The following is a 24,314-nucleotide window of genomic DNA, read 5'->3' on the forward strand; positions in this document are numbered from 1 at the left end:
AAGTGTTACGTCTGGCATTCATCCCTGAAAGTACAGCACAGCGCACCTGTGGGCAGTGCCTGGAAGGAACAAACACAGCCTGCCTATGACGATCAGCAGTGGGAAGTTTAACTGGCCAGGATTGGACCTGACTAGGAAGAAGGTTGTTCTGGGAAATGTATATAACAGGGGACCCGGACCCGCCATGTTGTTGTGATGTACTTGCTAATAAAGCATGTTGCCATCTCAACGTCTCCAACTTCAGTACATTGCACTAGTATATAGCCCCATTTCATTGCTCAACACAGAGTCAAATACACTTTTGATTGGCAAAAAGAATTCGTGCCTTAATATACACCGCGTGCCGATGGAAATCTTTGCATTCTTAAAAAAGCCTTTCCGAATCCTTCGGATGCAATGTACAACCCAGTAACTCCAGCCTCGCCTTTCCTCCTCCGCGGTACACGGTGGCGCTGCTACGACGACGTTTCGCGAGAGTCCGGAAACAGACACTTGGGCGGAGAGGAGAGGCTCAAGTTTGTCGGTGCCGGGTGGATCCACTAGGGGGCAGCGAGCGCCTTCTCTTCTTCCGAGCTTTTTCCAGACAAGTTGCAGGTCGGCCTGGCTGTGGCGGAGCCGGGCGGGGCCCAGGAGGCTGAAGGAGACTCGCTGGCGTTGGTCGCGAGAAGGCTAGAGGCGAAAGAAGAGGCCCCCGAGAGGCTGCGGGAGCGTCGCCACCACCGCACTCCATGCGCAAGATGCTGCAGGCCGCGCTCTCCCGTCTCCTGCAAGGCTCCGCTGCCCGCAAGCCGGTGAGTGAGGAGAGCGGTCGCAAAGGCCTGAGCCGTCTGGCGGTTAAAGTGTCGGAGCCGCCGCCCGGAGAGCCGGGTTCAGGTACCGATTCTTGCGTGACCTTGAGCCAGTCTTTTCTCCTTGCAAGGTTGCTGCCAGGACAGAATGGGGGGGAGGAGGTTGGAAAGTAGAAATAGAATGAAAAATTAGAAATAGCAGCGTGGGAGGGGGAGGGGAGGCCAAGCGGTCCTTCCCCGAGTAATTTGAACCCCGCTCTTCTCACCCCCCCCCCCCCCCGCGGTGCTTGTATCCTGACGCCAGTGGTGGCTCCTCGCACAGTCTCCAGCAGGGATTGGATAGAGACATCTGTGGCTGTCAGCTAGGTATAGATGGAACCCTGTGTCTGGTGCAGTGATGCTCTGTATTCTTGGTGCTTGGTGGGGGCAACAGTGGGAGGGCTTCTGAGTTTTGGCCCCACTGGTGGTGGGTTTTGACCACTGGATGACACAAAGCGTTGGACTGGATGGGCCATTGGCCTAATCCAACATGGCTTCTCTTAGGTTCTTAACAATTATTTTCTCCACCCTCACCCCCTTAAGTTTATTGATCTTCTTTTTTTTATTCATGTGGACCTAGATGGAAGGAGCAGCTATAAAATGAGGCCTTTTCCATGCAGTCATTTGACTTCAGTGTATACCCTCTAACAATCCATGTTTTTTCTTTTTTGGACACTTTCTGTTGAAAAAAGGCTGCATCCTTCTCTTAAATAAGCATAAGGAAGTAGGTGGTAATGCTATGTTCGTATGTCACCTGGCAGGTTGTGGGTGGTGATCTTACATCCCCTAGACAAGTTTGTTCCTTTGATTGTGGCTGAAGTGGGAAAAAAGTTTTGTTTTTGTTTTTTAGTTAAAGGTAGTCTCCTGTGCAAGCACTAGTCATTTCCAACTCTGGGATGATGTCGCATCACAGCATTTTCATGGCAGACTTTTTACAGAGTGGTTTGCTATTGCCTTCCCCAGTTATCTACACTACCCTCCCCCCCCCCAAGCGAGCTGGGTACTCATTTATCAACCTTGGAAGGATGGAAGGCTGAGTCAACTTTGAGCTGGCTACCTGAAGGTGGAGTCAACTTTGAGCTGGCTACCTGAACCCAGCTTCCACTGGAATTGGACTCAGGTCATGAGCAGAGAGCTTGGACTGCAGTACTGCAGCTTTACCACTCTGCACCACGGGGCTGCTGAAGTGAGAAAACTTTAGGTTCATTTTGGCTGGATCTTCCTTCTATTAGCTGCAGATTGCTAGTTGCTGTTATTTGCAGTATCTGTGCATGGTAGGCTGTCCTTGTGCTATAGCGCAATTGTTGCTATAGCGCAATATCCAGTGATGTGTGAACACATCCCTTGTACCTCATAGTCCAGATACAGCAAAATAGGCCTACAATGAAGTTGATTGAAAAGTGCACTTAGTTGGCATATGGAAATGAATTATGGGGTTGGGCTTAGAAAGCAGAGTATATTTGGATATTTAGATGTAAGTTTGGTGGGTCTTTCACTATAAAGATTCCATGCTGTAAATTGGCTTACAGCCCTCGTTGGCCTCAGAGGAGCTTAGTTGCTTCATCTTAGCTGTGTGAGAGAGCAACTCTCTCGAATGATTTTCAAAAAATATATTCAATTATATTATTCAAAATCATATTTTTATTCAACTTTTATTTCTAATGAGTTGACATTAATGGCTTTTCCTTCTCCATTTTATCCTCATGACAACCCTGAGACAGTGTGATTAGTCTAGTGGGCTTCATGGCTGAAGCAGTGTAGTAGAGACTGAATTTGTGTCTCCCCAGTCCAACTCTTTAACCATACAAAATCTTTTATATATGTCATTTGCAATGGTTAGATAGAAGTGAAACAGTTGAGCACTAGACTCAGTTGAGATACCTATATGTTTAACATAAAGCATGTGTCATAATCACTGTTGAAGTAATAACAAAGTGCAAGCTTGAGGTTATTGGTTTTCCCTGCCAGATTGCTCATGTCTGTTTTGTATGGTGGTTTTAATGGTAACATTGGGTTCTTTGTTGTTTGGACTTCATAAAATTTACCAGATTAAATATTTTGTTGGAATTTCATGAAAGTAAACTTTTGGGTTTACTATGCATGTGAAGAGGGGGAAATAAATATTTACTTTTATCCTGAAATCCTTGTCTTAATATAGAAATGACCACTTCTTAGTCCAGTCTGCCTCAGGATATTGAAGATTCAAATAAAATAAGATACCCCCCCCCTAAAATGTGTTAGGTGCATTCCATATTAAAATTTTGTTAGCCTTTGTGGAATAATCACATCTATTTAATCAAAGTAAATTAGCACTCCAGATTGAAAATGGTGAGATGGCAAGAATTAACTACAATTTACCATTGCTTTCGTCTCTTTCACTGTTTAGAAAGTGTAGACAAATACTCTTAGGACTAATGTGGCATATAGCTCTTCCATGCACGTTATGAGGACTTAAACATAAGTAGCATTGAATTCAGTGGGACATTAGCAAAAAATGTCTGTTGGTTTACAGCCTTAGAAGAGAAGTAATGTAAAACCAGTTGTAGACAAGCCAAGGAAATTAATTTGGCCCTGAGGCAGACCAGGATTGTATCTGAACTGCAGCCTTGTGATTCACATTCTAGGTATGGCCCATAAAGTTCCTTTATTTTGGCAGCTTGTAGTTCTGTGACAGGAGCCTGGTGGTGCAGAGTGGTAAGCTGCAGTACTGCAGTCCAAACTCTCTGCTCATGACCTGAGTTCAATTTCAGAAGAAGCTGGGTTCAGATAGCCAGCTCAAGGTTGACTCAGCCTTCCATCCTTCTGAGGTCGGTAAAATGAGTATCCAGCTTGTTGAGGGTAAAGTGTAGATGACTGGGGAAGGCAATGGTAAACCACTCTATAAAAGTCTGCCAAGAAAATGTCCTGATGTGATGTTACCCCATGGGTTGGTAATGACCTGGTGCTTGCACAGGGGCTACCTTTACCTTTTTACGTTGTGACATTTTAATGAATGGCTGGAGAACTTTGTCTGCAGTTTCATTCTGAGGAAACACAAATTGTTTTCAAAAATTGTAAGAGGAATGCAGTGTTTCTTCTGTCGTAAGGTTTGAATGTCTGCCTCATAATAAATGTAGCCCATAACTGCAAAGCTGTTGTTGCTAGATGTCTAATTTATTGGCAGCCTGACTAACCATAATTGTAGCAGCTAATCAAGATGGGTAGCCATGTTAGTCTGTCTGTAGTGCAGAGTGGTAAAGCTGCAGACCAAACTCTCTGCTCACGACCTGAGTTCGATCCCGGCAGAAGCTGGTTTTAGGTAGCCGGCTCAGGTTGACTCAGCCTTCCACCCTTCCGAGGTTGGTAAAATGAATACCCAGCTTGCTGAGGGGAAAGTGTAGATCGGGGTGGCCAATGGTAGCTCTCCAGATTTTTTTTTGCCTACAACTCCCATCAGCCCCAGCCAGCATGGCCAATGGCTGGGGCTGATGGGAGTTGTAGGCAAAAAACATCTGGAGAGCTACCGTTGGCCGCCCCTGGTGTAGATGACTGGGGAACGCAATGGCAAACCACCCCATAAAAAGACTGCAGTGAAAACGTCATGATGCGACGTCACCCCAGAGTCGGAAACGACTGGTGTTTGCACAGGGGAGTACCTTTACCTTTTTAGCTGTAGAAAAGAGAAAAGGTCCAGTAGCACCTTAAAGACTAACAACATTTGTGGAAGGATTTGAGCTTTCATGAGTCACTGCTCGCTGAAGAAGTGAGCGGTGATTGACAAAAGCTCATACCCTGCGACAACTTTTGTAGAATTTAACCCACCCACAAATGAAATGGGTAGACCCAATCAAGGAAGCCATGGCCCTCAATTTGCAAGACCTGAGCAAGGCTGTTAATGATAGGATGTTTTGAGGTCATTCAGAGGGTGCCACAAGTCAGAAATGACTTGACATCACTTAACATACACACACACTCACAAAATGTGCTGGGTTGTGTGGCTACTGTATTAATCTAAAATGGCAATTTTACTATAGTAGATGCTGTACATCCCATGTTGGTATGCAAGATTAGTTTCAGCAGGATTTAATGAGAGTGGAAAGTTCATGTGTTTATGTGCAGAGGTTCTGATCACAGGGGTGGAGTCTTTGTGGATATTGCTGCTGATCTGCAGGAGGTGAATATGTATAGAAGGGTGGCAGGACCAGCATCCTTAGCTGTACACAAAGGATGAGGGTGATGTACTGTACTGTCTTTGTTTCCTCTGTGGGACATACATCCATATAGACTTTCACACAGACTTTGCAGTATTGGACATTGCTGTCTGCTGTTTATAATTTGTATGAAACTAGTATGAATGTTAAAAAAAAGATCAAAAGTTAAGTTTGCTTTCTTTCATAGATAAGAGTGCACTGCTGAATGGTAGTAAATAGGAACTTGGCCTAGCTAATTAAGCTTAGTTACTAAAATCAATTTATAATTTATTTCTGGATCTATATATGATAGTAGCTGATATCTTTTCTGTCTTTGTTCTTTCCCAATTCTTCTACTTTAGGGAGCAGTTAGTGAGGTAAGGCTCACATTGTTATTTTAGCTATACGTTGTTTCCTCTGACCATATACAATTTTGCTTGCCATTCTGATCTATTTCATAACAATTATTATTCTATTTAGTTTTAAGTCTTGTACAATCCTGACTTTTGATCAGAAAGCTAAGCTATGACTTAGGTGCTGCCTCAAATCAGAAGAATACATTTCTAGCAGTTTTCCCCTCTCCATGATGGTGGGTGCCTTAAATACAACCATAATAGAAGCCATAATCAGGTTTATAAAATACAGACTTTTAAATGTCTGTATGTCTATAATATATCCCTTATGTTTTTGATGGGCCACTAAAAAGAATCCTGGAATGCATAATATGCTTTCTCTAACAAGAGTTTCTTATTTTCAGTTTTAAAGTCTGTTAGTTAAACCTAATAAACACTCTGATAAATTATAGTACATTATAGTATGTTTTTAAAGTTTTAATTTGACTATTATTATACCTTGTGTTGTGACCTGCCCTGAGCCCATTTGCAGGGAGGATAGGATAGAAATAAAATAAAATAATTAATTTACTTTGGCTGTTTGGTTTGTGCAGCTGACTATAAAATGTAACATTCTCTATATCCATGTTCTCTGAGTGTACAAGACAGCATGTGGAATGAGAGTGATTAGTAATCAGTGTTTGCACTTGTAGAATAAAATGTTGTTGGTCTTAAACCTGCCATAGGACTCCAATATTGTTCTCTCCCTTTCCTCTGCCTTTGTCCCCAAAAGTGGAGAAACAGCTCTGGAGAAGGAAGCTGTGTGTGAGAGAGGGAGGGAGAGAGAGACTGACTTTGTATCTCTACTGCATGAAGCAGCCACAGAGTTCTCTCTGTGTGTTTGTGTGTGGGAGGGAGGGAGGGGGACAGGAAGCAGGAAACAAAGAGCCAATGAGGCAGCTTGGAAAAAACAAGCAATGGTGTGGCTGCAGGAGTATTCCTGGAAAGGAAGCAGGAGGAGATTGTTTGGCGGCCGAATTTGAGCCCTGAACAGGGTGGATTCATCCTGACACTCCTGCCCTAACCTAATAATCCAGAAATACTAATTAGACTCTGGTTTGTATTCACAAGCACAAGTGTCCACCTGAATACACACACATTTATCACACTAATTGTGATTACTAGTAAACCATTAAAAGCATATTAAGAAGTGATCAGTGCTAATTCGTGAAGTCAACGTCATGAAACCCATGTTACTAGTTTTGTGCGATTGTTTGTTCTTTTCCTTGTTTCCTTTACTGTGTTTATCCCTTAACAGCCTTTCACCATAAATGCTTTTTATCTGTCTTCTTTTAATTTTGCTCCCTGGTCATCTGTTGCACATTAGTCTCTCTTCTGCATTTAAGATTGCCCATTTTTTAAAAAAACATTTAAGCAGCACAGAAGCAAGGTCCTGAGAAGGAATGGTGTTCATTTAAATTCTTATGGAATTACGGTGATCTATAAGGAAAACTTCTGCAGACACAGCTAGGTTGAAAGTCTTGGATGTGGCGTGAATTACGAAGACATTAGCTATCCTGAGCCCATCAGGAGAGGGCGGGATATAAATTTGATAAAATAAATAATGCATGGTATTTGGGGCTGTGGAGTGGAAAGGAAAGATTAGCAGACTTACTGGGCTAAACAGCTTGTTGTAGTTCTGTAATATTTTTACACAATGCCACCAGGTACAGGTCAAGCATACAGAGTTTTGTCAATATGTGATGTGAATTCAAATGTCAGTGCAACTAAACCTTAACTGGCAAACATAGAAAACTGGCATGTTTGTAGCAAATGTGGATTGTTATGAGTCCAGCTTGGAGGTTCCTCTGTGCCCTGCCCACAGATGGAATAGCCTGGAACCTGGATGCTGTCATCCACTATCGATGGTCTGAAAGGACAGTCATGGTAATATTAATATACCATGGCTACCTAAAAGGAAGAGCAGTTTTTTTCTGCATCTGTTAATCAAGAGTAGAGGAGACTATCATGCATTTGTATACAAGTTACAGCTGTGTAGAGTAATTAAAATTAATTCCATGTATAGCATTTTTTGCGGGATTGTTTCATATTCGAAGTCATCCCTTCAGGCAAATATTGTATTATATCTTTTTAATTATTTTGAGCTGCTTTAGGAGTCAAGCTGTGGCTGAAAAGCAGGACTCACCAATTTACTTCTGAATCACCTGTGTTGCTTTAGAGTTGCCTGCATGGCAGAAGAGCTGTAAGTTATATATGTTTAAGCCTTTCTTTGGCTTTATGTATATAACAATTCATGGCCTATGTATCTGCAGTTCAAGGTAGCTCATGCCCAATAGCAGTCACTCACAAAATGACTGAAAGGCAATATCGTCTTTGTCTTCGTAGCCTCATGAGCAATCTGTTTCAGAGCATGGGGAGCACAGCTTAGAAGGTATGTGCAGACTTGATAGGTAGATTGTATTGTTAGCAGAGCTTATTGAACAGATCCTAACTGAGGAAAGACTGTTCTTCGCATAATAGTGAGAGAAGATGATCCATGATGACACTCAGTATATAACTTCTTTTTTTCTATGAATGCTGTTTGTGGAATATATTTCACAAAGTTTCATCATTTAAAATTATTTGACATTGAAGTTAGAGTGTTCTTTATCTTGGGACTATTATGAATGCCTTTTTGAAATTTAAAAACCATATAAACTTCTTTCCACCCCCTTCCCTTTTAAATCAATAGGCTGCCCGTTTGGTTGTTGCATCTCGGAACTATGCAGATTTTGCAAATGAGGCATCATTTGACATTAAGGTAAGCAACTTAGTTGTTTTACTTTATGCAGTTAATGTTCAGATACAGGCAGTATAAAGGATCCTACAAGACTGGTGTTAAGTTAACCTATTTGTCTTCTACATCTTAGTCTGCTCAGCCTTCAAAAGGCAATTTAAAAAAAATGTAAATAACTTTTACCTTCAGATTTTCAAGTATTCTTAGAAAAACAGGCTAAATGGTCATCTGGTTTAGTTTAGCATTCATTGTAGTTGACTGATCCCTTGTTTTTACATGGATAAGACTTTCAGTATTTCACAGCCCCAGTAGTTATATGAATTTAGCTTGTTCTTGGGTTCACTTATGTATCAAACTTAAATATAATGGAAGGTGGACTATTGTCAAATGTACACGTGGACTATTGTGTAAATTTTTTGTTTGTGAATGCTAAGTTCTGCCTATATTAAACACACAACTTCTATATGCAGGATTATGCAATAAAAAAACAACCTTACTGTATCAGATGAGAATTTTTTGCACCTGTTTTCAGTAGCAGTCAGCCAGATGTGCCAGGGGAAGACTAAATTCACTTGCTTTACACAGTGCATGATTTTATAAACCTCTGTTATGTTGCCCTTTAGTCAACTTACTCTTTAAACTAGAAAGTCTCAAAAGCTAAAACTATTTCTTGTAGGGAAGGTGATTGTATGCCAAATCTAAGGTGCAGGGCCTCCCTGCTCTTATCTTGTGGACACAGAAGATGTTCATTTAGGCTCATCAAATCCTGAAAGGAATCTGGTATATCCATCCAGTGAAAATGATGCTTATTGCCGTGGTAGGCTCAGGGTAGCAAGTAACCAGTTTGGCCTCAAACTGCACTATTTTCATATTCCAACCTTTTCTTTATAGACAGTGGTCAGAAGCCTAGGAATGCTGTGAGATGTGTGGAGAAGTGCTTAAGGATTAGTCTGCACCTAGTAATTATTAAACTTTAAGTGCTTGTGGTAGAATAAAGCTACATATTATGTGGGAGATATGTTTGGATCTTCTAAGGTTGCTTTATTGTTAACTGGCACTACGTGTACACAAGTGTGTATTGGATTGGTGCTGCAGTGGCATGGAGGGGATTTAACCCTTCAGTCACTCCAATACCTTATCCTCACTACAAATTCTCCTCCCCTACCCCCAGTTGCCATTGGCCATAATACTGTATCTGTCCTTTCTACAATAATAATAATAATAATAAATTTATTTTTATATCCCGCCCTCCCCCGCCAAAGGCAGGCTCAGGGCGGCTAACACGACATGGTGTTACAAGACCAAGAAGAATTTTTATACAGAAACTGTTTGTACGAAAACGTTGGAAGTGACTATGTGTTATGTTTTTATTTCGGACTGTATTTGATTAAAGCAGTCCTAAATTGTGATTTCAAATTTTGATTTTATGTATTTTGTTTCTGTTGTAAGCTGTCCTGAGCTCTGAAGGAAGAATGGTGGACAATGTTTTAAATAAATATGTCCTCCCCCTTCCAGAAATGTGATCTCCATCGCTTGGAGGAAGGTCCACCCACTACAACAGTTATGACTCGAGAGCAAGGCCTGCAGTACTATAAGACTATGCAGACTATTCGGCGTATGGAACTGAAAGCAGACCAGCTGTATAAACAGAAGATTATCCGTGGCTTCTGTCACTTATATGATGGTCAGGTAGGTGACTGTGAAGTTTTATGCTCAAGATTTTAGATTTTCTTCATTATAAAAACTTTTAATAGGAAAACACCTTTACTAAGAATTATATGTCTCCACACCATCTGTACAAAGACAGAAATTAGATGAAAGTACAGTAGCCACACTTGGGGTCACTGATGCTAGTGAATGTTGTGCAGTCTGCTGAAAGTTAGTGTAGTTATGCCAGCAGTTACAATCCTGACCAGTTACACCCAGTTGCATAGATATTAGTAGAATCATTGCGTCACTTTAACAGTAGTTTTCTTCTTCAATGTTTATCTTGCTCTTTTTTCCTTATACTTTCATAGAACTGGTAGTTTCCTTTCAAGATCTTGGTACTGACATTCTCTATGTCGATAAGACTGGTTCCAGTGGAAGTTTCTGCTGGCAGAAGGAACGGGTGGCTTCTGTCAGTTTCATCGTCCTTCAGCAAACCTTTTGCTTTCTCATGTTGTTCCTGTGCGGATATCTTGAGAAGTCCTGTTCTAATGACAGAAATCCGTTTGATCAGCAGACTTGTTGTGTGGGATCCAATCCCATTATCACTTTAAGCTTAACTAATATATCCCAACTATTGTCTGCAATTTGTTCGTCGTAGTGGCTGAGCGAGACATGCCAGGATATGTATGGGCTTTTTGGGAGGGCAGGGGAGCTGCTTTTTAGTTAAATATATGTGGGGGAAGTTTCTTAACCTGTTTCATAGTCTAGCTGAAGGTGGCATTTCCCAAAGTGGACATGTTAGTGACGTCTTGCTTCATGAATGCTCTTCTCCTGCCAACCAGGTGCTTGGTATTGGTTTGGTGTAGTGTTTGGACCAGGATTTAAGAGGCCCAGGTTCCAGTCTCTACTCTGCTTGGTGATGTAGGGCCAGGCACACACTTTCAGCCTAATCTACTTTACAGGGTTGTTGTGAGGATAAAATGGAGAAGAGGAGAACAATGTAAGCCATATTAGGTCCCCTCTGGAGAGGTAGGCAGCAGAAGTACATAAATAAAAACTGACCACAGATGCCTCTGTATTCAAATAGATGTTAAATCAATATCCCCTTCAACTTCATATACTCAGTTTTTTGCCCTTTTGAGCATTATAGCTTTTTCCTTCACAAACATCCCTTTAGTGGAATGTTTTCCATTTCTTTTCAGTTTATGCTGTTTCCTATCCCAACCCATTCCAGATTTCTTGAGAATACAGATTGAGATGTTTCTATCAAGAGTACCAAATTACTTTTGACGGAAGTCCTAACTAGGCAAACACAGAGACTCTGTAGCTTGACAATAACAAATTCTGACACTTTATTTTACATAGTGCTAGTAGAAAGTGTTGAAGACTAAAAGGGAGGATAAAGTGGAGCTACAGGTATTGTAGAGAGATCAACTGAAAACGCTGCTAGGAAAACAAATTGATATATGATAGCAAAGGAATAAAAGCATATTTTTACATGGAAATATCATCAAATTGAATTAGCACTTTAGCTCTGTATCCCTAGACATCCTCCAGTCCATTCTAATTTAAATATAAGTTATTTTTCTGGAAAAACCAGTTATTTATCAGAGGCTCAGGACTGATTTTGGGATGTTGCATGGGCTTGGTGTAATTAACAGTATTCCAGAGTCACTCTTCATAGCTTTTCTGACATACTAGCAAGATAGATGATCTGAATATCTAAGTACAAGGAGTTCCTATGTTTTCAAACTTGTAACGTTAATTAGAACACACTTGAAAATCCAGTGATTTATATCCTTTAATTCAAATTGACCACACTAGTTCATCTGAAAATTATAATCTTTCAGGATCCAATAGAAGTCATTGTTGGGATATGAAAACAAGCCCAATTACAAGGCAACCTAACCCTGTATTACCCATACAGGGAAATTCTGGTTCCCAGTGCTATTTATGTTAGTGGCACTGTCTTGTCTTCTGGAAAGTAAAACAGTCCTCTTCATAGAAAGTGGTGGCTGAATAAAACTGGTTTCTAAGGCAGAACACTCTAAAAGTCTTGCTAACTCCGTTCACTCATATGTCACTTAATAGCTTTTCAGAGGAACTTCCATAATCAAGCTTTTTGTTGGCAATAACATATCCTGCTTCAAGATAGATTGTCTGAACCTAACCACTTCAGGTTTCTTAAAGGAGGCTGCCAAGGCCACATCAACACATTAATTTTGCAGCTCTTTCTGTTGTATTTTATTGGCAACAGTAGTAAAGAAAGGAAATGGGAATTAAAATTCTACTGAGTTAAATTGATAGTTATAAGGCCTCAATTAAAGAAGGCTGCTAGTGGTATCTAAATTTTGATCATGGTTACCTCTTTGTTAACTTCCTTATTTGTCTAACAGTCTCTTTATTTACTCTGAATGCAAATGCTTGTAACTAATATGAAAACCTTATAATCCGGAACGCATAAAATATCAGCTTAGAAATCATTAGGAGGAGAAAGTGCTCTATCATTTCCATAAAGCTAGCATTTACATTTTAGTCAGTGGGGTAGCTGATCTCATACAGATCTTTCATTGCTCGGTCTTACTTGAAATTTGGCATCATGTGATGAGCAATTTATGGTCTTTCCTAGGAAGAATACGGTTTTCTTTTTTGCTTAATTCTTAAATGAACTATTTGTTCAGAGTTTATATCATGTTTTCCATTTTGTATTTCGTGTGTCAAATATGATGCTGCATGCTGTTTTCAGTTTAATTTCCTTTATCACAGGAAGCCTGCTGTGTAGGACTTGAGGCTGCCATAAATAAAACGGATCATCTGATCACTGCCTACCGGGCTCATGGCTTTACATATACACGAGGTGTTACAGTTCGTGAAATCCTTGCTGAGCTCACAGGTATGCATTCAGTAATATAGTCAGTTCATAGATCAAGGAGACTAAGGTTCAAATCTGGAAATGCCCTAACTTTCCTGGAAGGCTGTTGCAGAATTTGCAATTTACAGCCTGTCTTGCAAGACATGTATGTACAACACTTGGTAGATTTATATTTTTATTATTGTGTTGTGATATTCTTAAATAACTTCCTTTGCCATACTATGAAGCTTTAAAACTGGACATGTTTGATGCTGCTGCCTTTATATACCCGTTATGTACAGTAGAAGACAGAAACAGGATACAAGATGATCTTGACAGGCTGGAAAACTGGGCTGAAACCAATAAAATGAATTTTAACAGGGATAAATGTAAATTTCTGCATTTACGTAGGAAAAATCCCATGCATGGTTATAGGATAAGGGAGACTTGTCTGGGCAGTAGTATGTGTGAAAAGGATCTAAGGGTCTTAGTGAACCATACGCTGAACATGAGTCAACAGTGTGATGCGGTGGCTAAAAAGGCAAATGCAATATTGGGCTGTAGTAACAGAAGTATAGTGTCCAGATCATGTGCAGTGATAGTATCATTTTAATCTGCTCTGGTAAGATCTGTCCTGGAGTATTGTGTTCAGTTTTGGGCACCACATTTTAAGAAGGATATAGACAAGCTGGCACAGGTCCAGGCAACAAAGATAGTGAGGGGTCTGGAGACCAAGTCCTACAAAGAACGGTTGAAGGAGCTGGGCATATTTAGCCTGGAGAGGAGGTGGCTGAGAGGTGATATGATCACTGTCTTCAGATACTTGAAGGGCTGTTATATAGTGGATGATGAAGAATTGTTTTCTGTGGCCCCAGAAGATAGGACCAGAACCAATGGGTTGAAATTAAGAGTTTCTGGCTCAACATTAGGAAGAACTTCCTGACAGAGCAGTTCCTCAGTGGAACAGGCTTCCTCGGGAGGTGGTGGGCTCTCCTTCCTTGGAGGTGTGTAAACAGAGGCTGGATAGCCATCTGACAGAATGTGGATCCTGTGAATTTAGGAGGAGGTATTTGTGAATTTCCTGCATTGGGCAGGGGGTTGGACTAGATGACCCTGGAGGTTCCTTCCAACTTTATGATTCTATGTAATACCATGTATAACATGGTAACCTAAAGACTAGATTAGGGGTGGCCAACGATAGCTCTCCAGATGTTTTTTTGCCTACAACTCCCATCAGCCCCAGCCAGCATGGCCAATGGCTTGGGCTGATGGGAGTTGTAGGCAAAAACATCTGGAGAGCTACCGTTGGCCACCCCTGGACTAGATGACTGTACTTTACATGGTCCTGCCCTGAAGTCATCTTGAAAATTTCAGCTGTTCTTTGTTTGCCATTGGGAGCTAGGTGGAATATGCATACCATTTGACATTGGCAGCTGATTCCCAGATTCAGCTCAGCCTGCCCATTATTACTTGCAAAGTCCTTTGTGGTACAGAGCCCACATATCTAAGGTACCATCTTTTGTATTAGTTTCCTGAGGACACCATCCTGAAAATGGGAAAGATAAACAGCCACCTGTACCCAAGAGTTCTCTGCTGTGGCTTTCAGTTTGTGGAATGGCTAGTCTGAGGTGATTTGGAAGACTCCCACACCTGTACTGTTCCACAGAATGTGTAATATTGAATTGTTATGGAGAGCATTTTTATAAAGAGAATAGCATTGTCATTTATTGTGCTGTTGTATGTATTTTCTAGGCTGTTCTTCTAATTCTAAGAGCTGGTCAAGAAGGGGAAAGGCAAGCAGGCAGTGGAAGGCATTGTCTTGTCCACTTTTGACTTGTGTGGTCACCAGATTAGATTAAAATACCACTTTCTTTTTAAATTATTTTAGGCCGTAAAGGTGGATGTGCTAAAGGCAAGGGAGGTTCTATGCATATGTATGCCAAAAACTTCTATGGTGGTAACGGAATTGTTGGTGCCCAGGTAAGGTACATGAACAAAGTCTTTTTTTTTCATTCCAAATCAACAAAGATTTTATTGAAGCTTAATGTCAGATACGTGAACATTCTTGTTAGGAGAGATGGTTAGGCCTTAGCCAAAATCCAGAACAGAATCAGTGCTCAGAAGCACAGTTACTTCAGGAGGCTTAAGCATGCCAAATTTGGGTTGAGTGTGGCTCTACTCCTTTTGCATTTTTTGCAGTCAAATATCCTTACCATTAGTTCTGCTTACAGTTTTACTGCAGTATGAAGTTTATAATGTCCTCTTAATAATCTGTAAAGACTTCTAAAAAAGCAGAAGTCAAATGTTATATACCTAGTAACATTTTATAATTTCCTTTTTATTTCTTTATTATTGTTAGTAACAGGCATTGGTCAGCAATAATTATTTTTAATGAACTTTATTTGATCAGATCTGAGTCTTGAAATTCATTCCAGGTTCCTTTGGGAGCTGGCATTGCCTTGGCATGCAAGTATTTTGGCAAAGATGAAATCTGTCTTACTTTATATGGAGATGGTGCTGCTAATCAGGTAAGTGTTCAGTTAGAAATGACACTCAACCAGTGCCCCATAACTTGGAAGGAAAAAAGTTACTGGTCATATTGCACTTCAGTCTGAGCAGCCAGAAAGGAGGGTTTAAGCTTCAGTCCCTGGGAAAAGGCCTTTACAAGGTTTTGGGGGAAGCTGTCTGTACTGGACATTCACTGCCAGTCAGACTAGATGATACAAACAGGATGACCATGCAGCTGCATAATCAGCTCATACACAGAGATGATGGTGTACTTTGGCACACCAGTTGCTGGAGGGGTGCAGCACAGCAAGAGGATGCTGTTACCTTGATGCCATTTTTGTAGACTTTCCAGAGACATCTGAGTGGCCGTTGTGGAAAATGGGATGCTGGGTTTAGATGAAACTTTGTGAGAGTGTGACTCTAGTTCTATTACATGGTTTATTGGACGTCTTACACTGTCTGATTAATTTTTAAAAATGTAATCCACATTGAGTCTAAGAGAAAGGTGGACTCTGCATGAAGCAAATAAATGTTCTTATCCTGGTAAGAGGGAGCCACAGAATTCATGTATACGTTACAGTGGGATAGTGGGAAGGAATGCCAGGGAAGCAGCTTGTGTACTCCTGGAAGACCGATTTCATTAGTGACAAGACTGTAAATACCGTCCATTTTTACAGATAGGTACAAGTCCTATATATTAAAGTTGTAGCATCTCTTCGACATCATCTGCCATAAGTGAAGATTAAATAGAGTCTGGTGGTTTAGGCCAAGCTTTCTTCTTGCTGTTTCAATGATAGAGGCAGCAACTGGGATACTGAGGGCCAAACTAAACATTTGTGGTGGGGGAATGTGACCCTTTCACTGCCATGGGAAGACCAGCAGGCAGAAGGGATGAGTTGATCCTTGCCACTGAGCAGAGTGAAAGTGCTGAGTGCATTAGCTTTTTTAAAAGTCTGAGAACACATATTTAATTATGAGAGCTGCAGATGAAGGGAGCATGGGGCCAGCCCAGGTAGTTTTTGGAAGTAAAGATATGGGCAGGCATAGGTAATTAGCTTCATGTTCTGGAATGAAGAAAAGCTGTTGTGCTTCCCCCAACCAACCTGAGTAGCATGAAGTCATGTCCATTCACATCTACTAACCCATATATGTAACCTATTGCTAAATTCAGCCACTGTACTAGAAGACTGGACAGTAGCAAATGTGACAACAATTTTTTTAAAGGGATCCAGAGGGGAACTAGGAAATTACAGGCCAATCAGTGTAACATCTGCCCCAGGCAAATAATTAGAAGCTGTAATCAAAGACAGAATATTTAGGCACACAGAGAAACAAAGCCTGCTGAGGGAAAATCAGCATGGCTTCTGCAAAGGAAAGTCCTGCCTCGCCAGCCTTTTGGAATTCTTTGAGAAAGTAAACAAGCATATAGCCAATGGCGACCTGATGGACATTATGTAGTTGTACTTCACCAGGATCTCCAGAGTAAACTCAGCAGTCTTGGGAAAAGATGACAGGTTCTCTTATGGGATAAAAAAATTAGTTAAACGACAGAAAGCAAACAGAAGGAATATGGACAGTTCTCACAATGGAGGGAAATAAACAGTGGAGGTTGCACAAGGATCTGTATTGGGGCTGTTGCTGTTTAGTCATAAATGATCTGGAACTAGCTATGAGTAGTGAAGTGGCCAGATTTGCAGATGACACAAAATTATTCAGGATGGGGAAAACCAACACTGACTGTGAAGAGCTCTACAAATTGGATGTGTGGGAGACAATTTCGCAAATGACGTTCAGCGCTGGTATGTGTAAGATGATGCACACTGGGACAGAAAATCCCAACTTCAAATATAGGATGAATTTGCTGAGACTGAAAGGGGAAAAGATCTTGGGATTGTAGTGGATAGAAGAAGATGATGATATTGGATTTATATCCCGCCCTCCACTCCGAAGAGTCTCAGAGCGGCTCACAATCTCCTTTACCTTCCTCCCCTACAACAGTCACCCTGTGAGGTGGGTGGGGCTGGAGAGGGCTCTCACAGCAGCTGCCCTTTCAAGGACAACCTCTGCCAGAGCTATGGCTGACCCAAGGCCATGTTAGCAGGTGCAAGTGGAGGAGTGGGGAATCAAACCCGGTTCTCCCAGATAAGAGTCCGCACACTTAACCACTACACCAAACCGGCTCTCCAAACCTAGCTCAGTGAAACTGCCAACCCAGTGTGCTGCAGCAGTGAAAAAGGCAAACTCTGTTAGGATTACGAAAGTGTATTGAACCTCCATGTTAAGGGTAGTCAAACTCTGAATCCTAGTGCCAGGAGGCAACAAAAGGAAAAGGCCCTAGCCTCTGTCTCCTGTTGTTGGCTGTCCAGAGGAACTGGTTGGCCAGTATGTGCGACAGGATGCTGGATTAGATGGAATACTGGTCTGACCCAGCAGACCAGTATTCACTTGTATAAAGCAGTGGAATCCTAGACCTGTATAAGCTGAACTGAGGCTGACAGAAATGTTGAATGGATGGTTTTTTAGCTGGTTTCAAATTGTGGAATACCATAGATGTTGAGATTTTATTATTCCAGATGGCTCTTAATTGTGCTTTTTATTTGAGATTGTGCTTAAAAAAGTAAAGATTGTCCCCTGTGCAAGCACCAATCATTTCTGAATCTGGGGTGACATCGCATCACAATGTTTTCACAGACTTCTTTACAGGGTGTTTTGCCATTGCCTTCCCCAGCCATCTACACTTTCCCCCCAGCAAGCTGGGTACTCATTTTACTGACTTCAGAAAGATGGAAGGCTGAGTCAACCTTGAGCTGGCTACTTGAACCCAGCTTCTGCTGGGATTGAACTCAGATCGTGAAAAGAGCTTGGACTGCAGTACTGCAGCTTACCACTCTGCGCCACGGCGTCTCTTAATTGTGCTAATTAGTATTTTCTCAAGGCAGCTAAAAATCAATAATTCAGTAAAAATACATAGAAAAAACATACCAAGGTTAAAGAAAAGTATATTTTGCTTATTTTTAATTGTTGAATTTGTTTATATAGATTGTTCCTTATTTGGTTCCTTAGTGTTACTTAGTTGGTTTGTACTCCTGTTTAATTGCTGTTTTGTTAGCATTTTAGATTTCTGCTTTTTAAAAAATTATATCAGACTATTGCTTTAAATCTGCTATACTGTTTTAGTGTAATGGTACTAAACCACCTTGAGAATTGTCTGTAATAGAATAATTGGCTATAAATATTCTTTCCAAATAACCAGTACTGTCCTAGGCAGAGACAATACCCTTCTAAGTCTCTTGAAGTCTGGTGGGCTCAGCAGGATGTAACTCTGCTTTGACTGAGTAGTTTCCCTGAAATCAGCTAGGCTGTCTTTGCTAAGTGAAAAATTCTGAAAGCACGTGTGGGTGTACACAATACAAGTCAGATAATTAGGTGAGGAAAATGAAAAGAGAATTTTAAAATATACCAAATATTTTCTTCTTCCAGGGTCAGATATTTGAAACATTTAATATGGCAGCCTTATGGAAGCTTCCGTGCATTTTTATCTGCGAGAACAACAGATATGGAATGGGTACATCAGTAGAAAGAGCTGCAGCCAGTACAGACTACTATAAAAGGGGAGACTTCATTCCAGGACTTCGAGTAAGAACAATCTTATAATTCCCGATTTTAACACCAGAGAAGACAGTGCATTGGAATAGATCCAGGTGGGCAGCCGTGTTGGTCTGAAGCAGTAAAACAACATAGGAGTCCAGTAGCACCTTTAAGACCAACAAAGTTTTATTCAGAATGTAAGCTTTCATATGCAGGCATACTTCATCAGACAATAGAATGGGATACAGTGAGCAGAGCTACTTATCGCTGGTGGGCAGTGGTTAAGAATTCAAAGTGGTACATTGCATTGGAATGACAGTTAACTGGGGCTGTATTCAATTTCTGTCATAACAGTAATTTTGTTTGTTTTTCAACAGGTTGACGGTATGGATGTTCTTGCTGTAAGGGAAGCAACGCAGTTTGCTGCTGACTACTGCAGATCAGGGAAGGTATGTTTAGTTTAGTTGCTCATTTATAGAATTTACATGGTTTCTCTGATGGAAATGAAGCTTGGGTATAGTTAAAATTCTGGAGTTAAATAAATCATTCTTGCATTTTCAACATAAACATCTAGCCAAAGATACAAGGGTTACATGATGCTCTTCATTTCCTGCTCTACAGTTACTCTAGATCTGGTTCCCAATTCGTAATATTCATTCAGGCAAAAGGTAGAGAAGCTTGATTCTATAACAGAATGTAGTGGTACAATTGAAAGGGTGTTCCAAAATTTGGTGACCTTTGAAGCTGAACCCCTATTAGTATAGTAGTCTAACAATAATAATTTTGTAATATGTCCTGAAATGCTCATATGCAATTAACCAGTTTTGATTGGATGGCATTATATTTAATTTAAAATATTATCATAGAATGTCATTGTTTTCAAAGCCATTGTAACTTTTTTTTTTAGGGTCCTATTGTGATGGAGCTACAGACATATCGTTATCATGGTCATAGTATGAGTGATCCTGGCATCAGGTTAAACAATCTTTTCTAAATTGTAGGAGGAAACTTCTTTTTTTTCTCCTTGTGCATATATCTGTGTAGCAGAAAAATAGTTGACTTTTCAGATAGGCCTTTAGCTTTCTAGGGGAATCTTTTTCTGAGAACCAGACTTCTAAATTACTTTCCTTAAACACTGATGAGTAAGATGTACAAGGTTCAGTTTTATTGAGAACACAGTGATATCCAATAGTAAAAAGGATATTTTATATAGATAGCTTACCACAATCAGAGAGCCAGCATATGAATGTATAATTGGCCCTTTGTATCTAGGCTTACTAGTCATTTTAAATTATTGAATGAAATCTGTTAACAGTAGAACTCAACAGTTTAAAACAATGCAAGTAACATGCATTTGCAAACAGCAGTGAACAGGGGCAGTTAGTTTTGGAACAACATGTGTGCTAGAGCACTATGACATGAAGTAAAATGTAATGAAATACTCCCCTAAGTATTACACATAGAGAAAGATGTTCAGTACATGAGCCACTGTCCTGGCTGTCCCTGCTTCCATTTATGTTTGTTTGCACATCAAGTGTGCTAGGATGAAGTCGGTCTCAGTGCAGAGATGTAGCAGGTTAGAAAGAAACTGAAAAAGCTCTTATAATCCTTTTTCCCCTATACCTGCTGGAGTCTAAGCATTTCAGAAGCTCTTAAGACTCTCAAATTTTCTAAATGCTATCAGCTCATATCTGTTAGAGATCTCTAAATACAATTTTTTCTTGTTTGACACCACAGGGAACAGTTTCGCTCTCTAACATGTCAGTTTTCCCAGTTTCTTGCTGTCATGTCAGAGAGCAGAACTGCTTCCTGGGGTGTCAAACAAGAAAAAATTGTATTTAGAGATCTCTAACAGATATGAGCTGATAGCATTTAGAAAATCTGAGAGTCTTAAGAGCTTCTAAAATGCTTAGATTCTAGCAGGTATAGGGGAAGAAAGGATTATAAGAGCTTTTTCAGTTTCTAACTGAAAATTGTTCTAAATATAAGAGTGTAGTGTATAAGAGTTCTAACTCATAGTGTGTAAGTTTTGTGATCTATAACTGGAAGCTGTTTTGCTTCTTTTACAAGTAGCCTGAATATGCTGTCTTTAGAGATCGCTGAAAAACAGCGACTTTGTGTTTCATGTATTAGATGCTGGGAGGAAGTTTTGTTTTGAGAAACAGTGCTAAGGGAAAGTGTCTGTGTAATTATAAGAGAATTTAAAAAGCAATTCCCCAACACTTCTTTTGCATCTTTTATTCAGGCATGGTTGTTGGTAGTTCTATATAAACCAGAAATTATCAGTTGTGAAAAGAGGCAGTGTGGTGGTTAGTGTTGAGACTTGGGTGATTTTGTTTCAAATCCCCACTCAAATAAGGCACCATGTAATTCAGCATAATCTGGGCGCAGGATTACTGTAAAAAAAAAAGGACTGTGCTTGTAGCTTTTGAGCTCCATGGAATTGCAGCAGCTAGATAGCTATATTTGAGCATCTGTCCTCTTGTGAAGTACTTCCGTTAAACAGTTTGGTAGTCTGCTACAGTTTTTGTCACCCACCTCTCTTTTTTACAGTTACCGTACACGAGAAGAAATCCAAGAAGTGAGAAGCAAAAGTGATCCCATTACTCTCCTGAAGGACAGAATGGTGAACAACAACTTAGCTAGTGTGGAAGAGTTAAAGGTAATACATCTTCATTCCAAATTCGATGGTAACAACTAATACACGTATACAGTATTTACTCAAATGCAATACTGGGGGTTTTCCCAGGTAAGTTATCAAAAGCAGGGAGAGGGAAGGAGTCTTTTTGCATATAGACAAGCAATTTTTTTGGCACATATAACATTTTGAAGGTTTCAAGTAAATATGTATGATTTGCCACTGCGGTTGCATTGCTCAGTGGAAGACAGTGTCTTATTTTGGGACCTACTATATTTGTCATTTACAGTCAGCTTTTCCTCAGAGAAACCCAGAACAGTGTCATACATTGGATTATTTTACTTCTTCCTTGCTACAGTCTCATCAGCCAGTGTGGTGCAGTAATGAGAGTTAGGAATGTGTTCTCAGATATTTATGGTCTGAATATATATTCCCTCCCCCCCAAAAAAACACCTTATTTGGTTTTTGTTTTTATACAGAGGATGGGAAAGGGGGAAGACAAACTCAGCCCTAAAATATACCAGCCTGTTTGGGCGCCCATTGGGGAGAAAAGCGGAGTATTATAAACATTTGTCTGTCTTGAACCTGGGACCCACACATTGAAACTCAGTAATGTAGCCAGTTCAGCACTGTAGGAGCAGTTAGGGCAGCCATTGCTTTTCTTTACACATCACTTTCAAATGTTGTAATAACACTTTTGAATGGGTAACATATGTACTTGTGAACAGGATCACTCATAGCTCTAAGCCAGTGGTTCCCAGCCTTTTTGGTATGGTGACACATCCAGGGCTTGCCTGTGGTTTTTTGGTGCCCTGGGTAAAGGATGACTTTGATACCTATCTAGTTCATTATCCATTTTCTGCAGTGGCTAACCAGATGTTTTTGAAAAACCAACAAACATTTCACAAAGGGCCCGATGACCCTCATTAAGAAGCCCAAGCCAGTGACATTCCAACATACACAGCCTGTGCATATGGAGGTTACATTCCAGACCTTGATTATTATCTCCCTTTTTGTTACTCTGTTTAATGCCTTGTAAGATTCTCACTCATACTAGGAACCATCAGGACACATTTTACTTTATTAAACATGTACTTGGAGTGAATAAAAATACCAGCTATCAGTACCAATGTATGATGCGTTTCCAGGATTTTTCTTGGTTTTGTATCTTTGTTTCTAAAATACAAAAGAGAGCAATGGAAAGGGCAAGAGTGGCCATCAGAGAAGAGAAGGCTGGCAATGCAAACCACTCTTTGGTCCCAACCCACAAACTGGGAAATGCTGCACTAAGCTATACAGAAATAGAGATCTGTCTGCTCTGATTTGTAGTACCATGTGCTAGCATGTTTCATTATATTGGAAACAGCTTGTACATAATCTTGTTTCATAAATATACACGTCTTCAGTAGTTGCTGGTTGGGCACAGTCAAATGCAAAATATAGTCAAAGTGTTCATGTGTTTATACATAGGTATCAGAATTGCTCATATCAGGTCAGGATTTCATTTTAGAAAGGACAAAAAAACCTCTCTGAGGGACCTTTACTAACTTCTGAAATCTATATGCAGTTTCTTTATAAGGTTTGAAGTTTCCATATCTGCTTGATTAGAACCCAGATATTTTAGTTAACACATGAATTTACTAATACAGAGGGGACTTTATGAATACAGGGGGAATGGAGAGTTGTCCTTTTGTTGACAATTTCTCTTCTCTCATTTAGGAGATTGATGTGGAAGTAAGGAAGGAAATTGAAGATGCAGCACAGTTTGCCACAACTGATCCAGAACCATCCCTTGAAGAACTAGGCAGTTGCATTTATAGTAATGAGCCACCCTTTGAGGTGCGTGGCCCAAATCAGTGGACCCGGTACAAATCTGTTGGCTAATATGAAAGTTATAACTCCAGCAATAAATTAAAGGATGGCTGTTGTACTGGACTTAATTCTTGCATCTGTTCTGTGGAATAGGATCCACATTATTGCTCAGAAGTGGATTTGGCAGCAAAATAAACATTGCATTGAAGGCAAGAGACTAGCATGGAGTCTTGAGAGACTGAGCTGCTCGACAAAAGAACTGTAGCAAGCTATGTTTATTGATGTGTATACAAGTTAGTCATGGTCTGTATTGCTCTGTTTATAAAAACAGGAAGAAATCTTCATGTAAAATAAAATAACCAGTATATTAAAGCCTCCTGAACAGATATTTTTGGTGTGTTCTCTGACCGTCCGCAAAGACTAAACAAATTTCAGTGGAGTGAAACATCTTTGGATCAACCACTGCATCTATTTTGAATTTTAATCCTGCAAAACTTTTCAGTGCCTTTGCAATTAAAAATTTAAACTGAAATCATCCTTTAGGATCCCTGTAAAATGTTCAGGTAGTCTGAATGTTTTGACTAATGCTTTTTTTCACTCATAAAATGCACACAGTAAAGTTTATTTATGAATAATGTAGTGGTAAAACAATTGTGAAAAGCAGTGGAAGTTGAATTAATTTAAATAAATAGTTTAAAAGTCCATGTGTCAAGATTATTTTTAAAATATATATTAAAAAAGCAAGCAGGTTTCTATTGACTGCACTATATACATATTTTTGAAAATGTACATCATTTCAAATATTGATACATATTTCAATGACATGTGGCTATGACCAACTTTCAGTAGAAATCACAAAATAGCATATTATGTCTTCCCCTTTAATGAAACACTTCCAAAGACTCAACTGGCTTGCAAGAGCTATATATATACAGTACACACAGAAATTAATAACTTAGTTGGAATGTTTCCTCCGTTTGTTTCACAGACCAGCAGCAGCAGGCAACATAACTATGAAGATATGCTAACCGTCAGTTTCAAACTGTTTATTATTCAGCTTTCTGTGTTTTAATATTGCATTCCAAATTCTGCAGAGAAGGCCACCTCTGTATTGGGAAAAAACAGTTTGTGTCTTTCCAGAT

General features: G+C 40.1%; 2 protein-coding genes across 4 annotated transcripts in view; one reads left to right on the top strand and one right to left on the bottom strand.

Annotated features, from left to right (window-relative positions):
• Positions 1 to 566: 566 nt before the first annotated feature.
• On the top strand, positions 567 to 23,874 carry PDHA1 (pyruvate dehydrogenase E1 subunit alpha 1). The gene is made up of 11 exons (XM_060234043.1): positions 567 to 791; positions 8,081 to 8,149; positions 9,641 to 9,814; positions 12,542 to 12,668; positions 14,515 to 14,606; positions 15,062 to 15,154; positions 18,615 to 18,770; positions 19,100 to 19,171; positions 19,630 to 19,697; positions 21,276 to 21,384; positions 23,080 to 23,874. Exons 1-11 carry the CDS (start codon positions 729 to 731, stop codon positions 23,242 to 23,244), a joined length of 1,188 nt encoding a protein of 395 aa, XP_060090026.1. The 5' UTR covers positions 567 to 728; the 3' UTR covers positions 23,245 to 23,874.
• The window catches only part of MAP3K15 (mitogen-activated protein kinase kinase kinase 15), a 102,086-nt gene continuing 101,545 nt past the window's right edge, over positions 23,774 to 24,314 (bottom strand). For all 3 annotated transcript variants that reach the window (XM_060234040.1, XM_060234041.1, XM_060234042.1), the window contains exon 28: positions 23,774 to 24,278. The gene's annotated coding sequence lies outside the window, so the exon portion shown is untranslated. The remainder of the gene's footprint in view (positions 24,279 to 24,314) is intronic.

This window comes from Heteronotia binoei, chromosome 3 (assembly GCF_032191835.1).
Source record: "Heteronotia binoei isolate CCM8104 ecotype False Entrance Well chromosome 3, APGP_CSIRO_Hbin_v1, whole genome shotgun sequence".
NCBI lineage: Eukaryota > Metazoa > Chordata > Lepidosauria > Squamata > Gekkonidae > Heteronotia > Heteronotia binoei.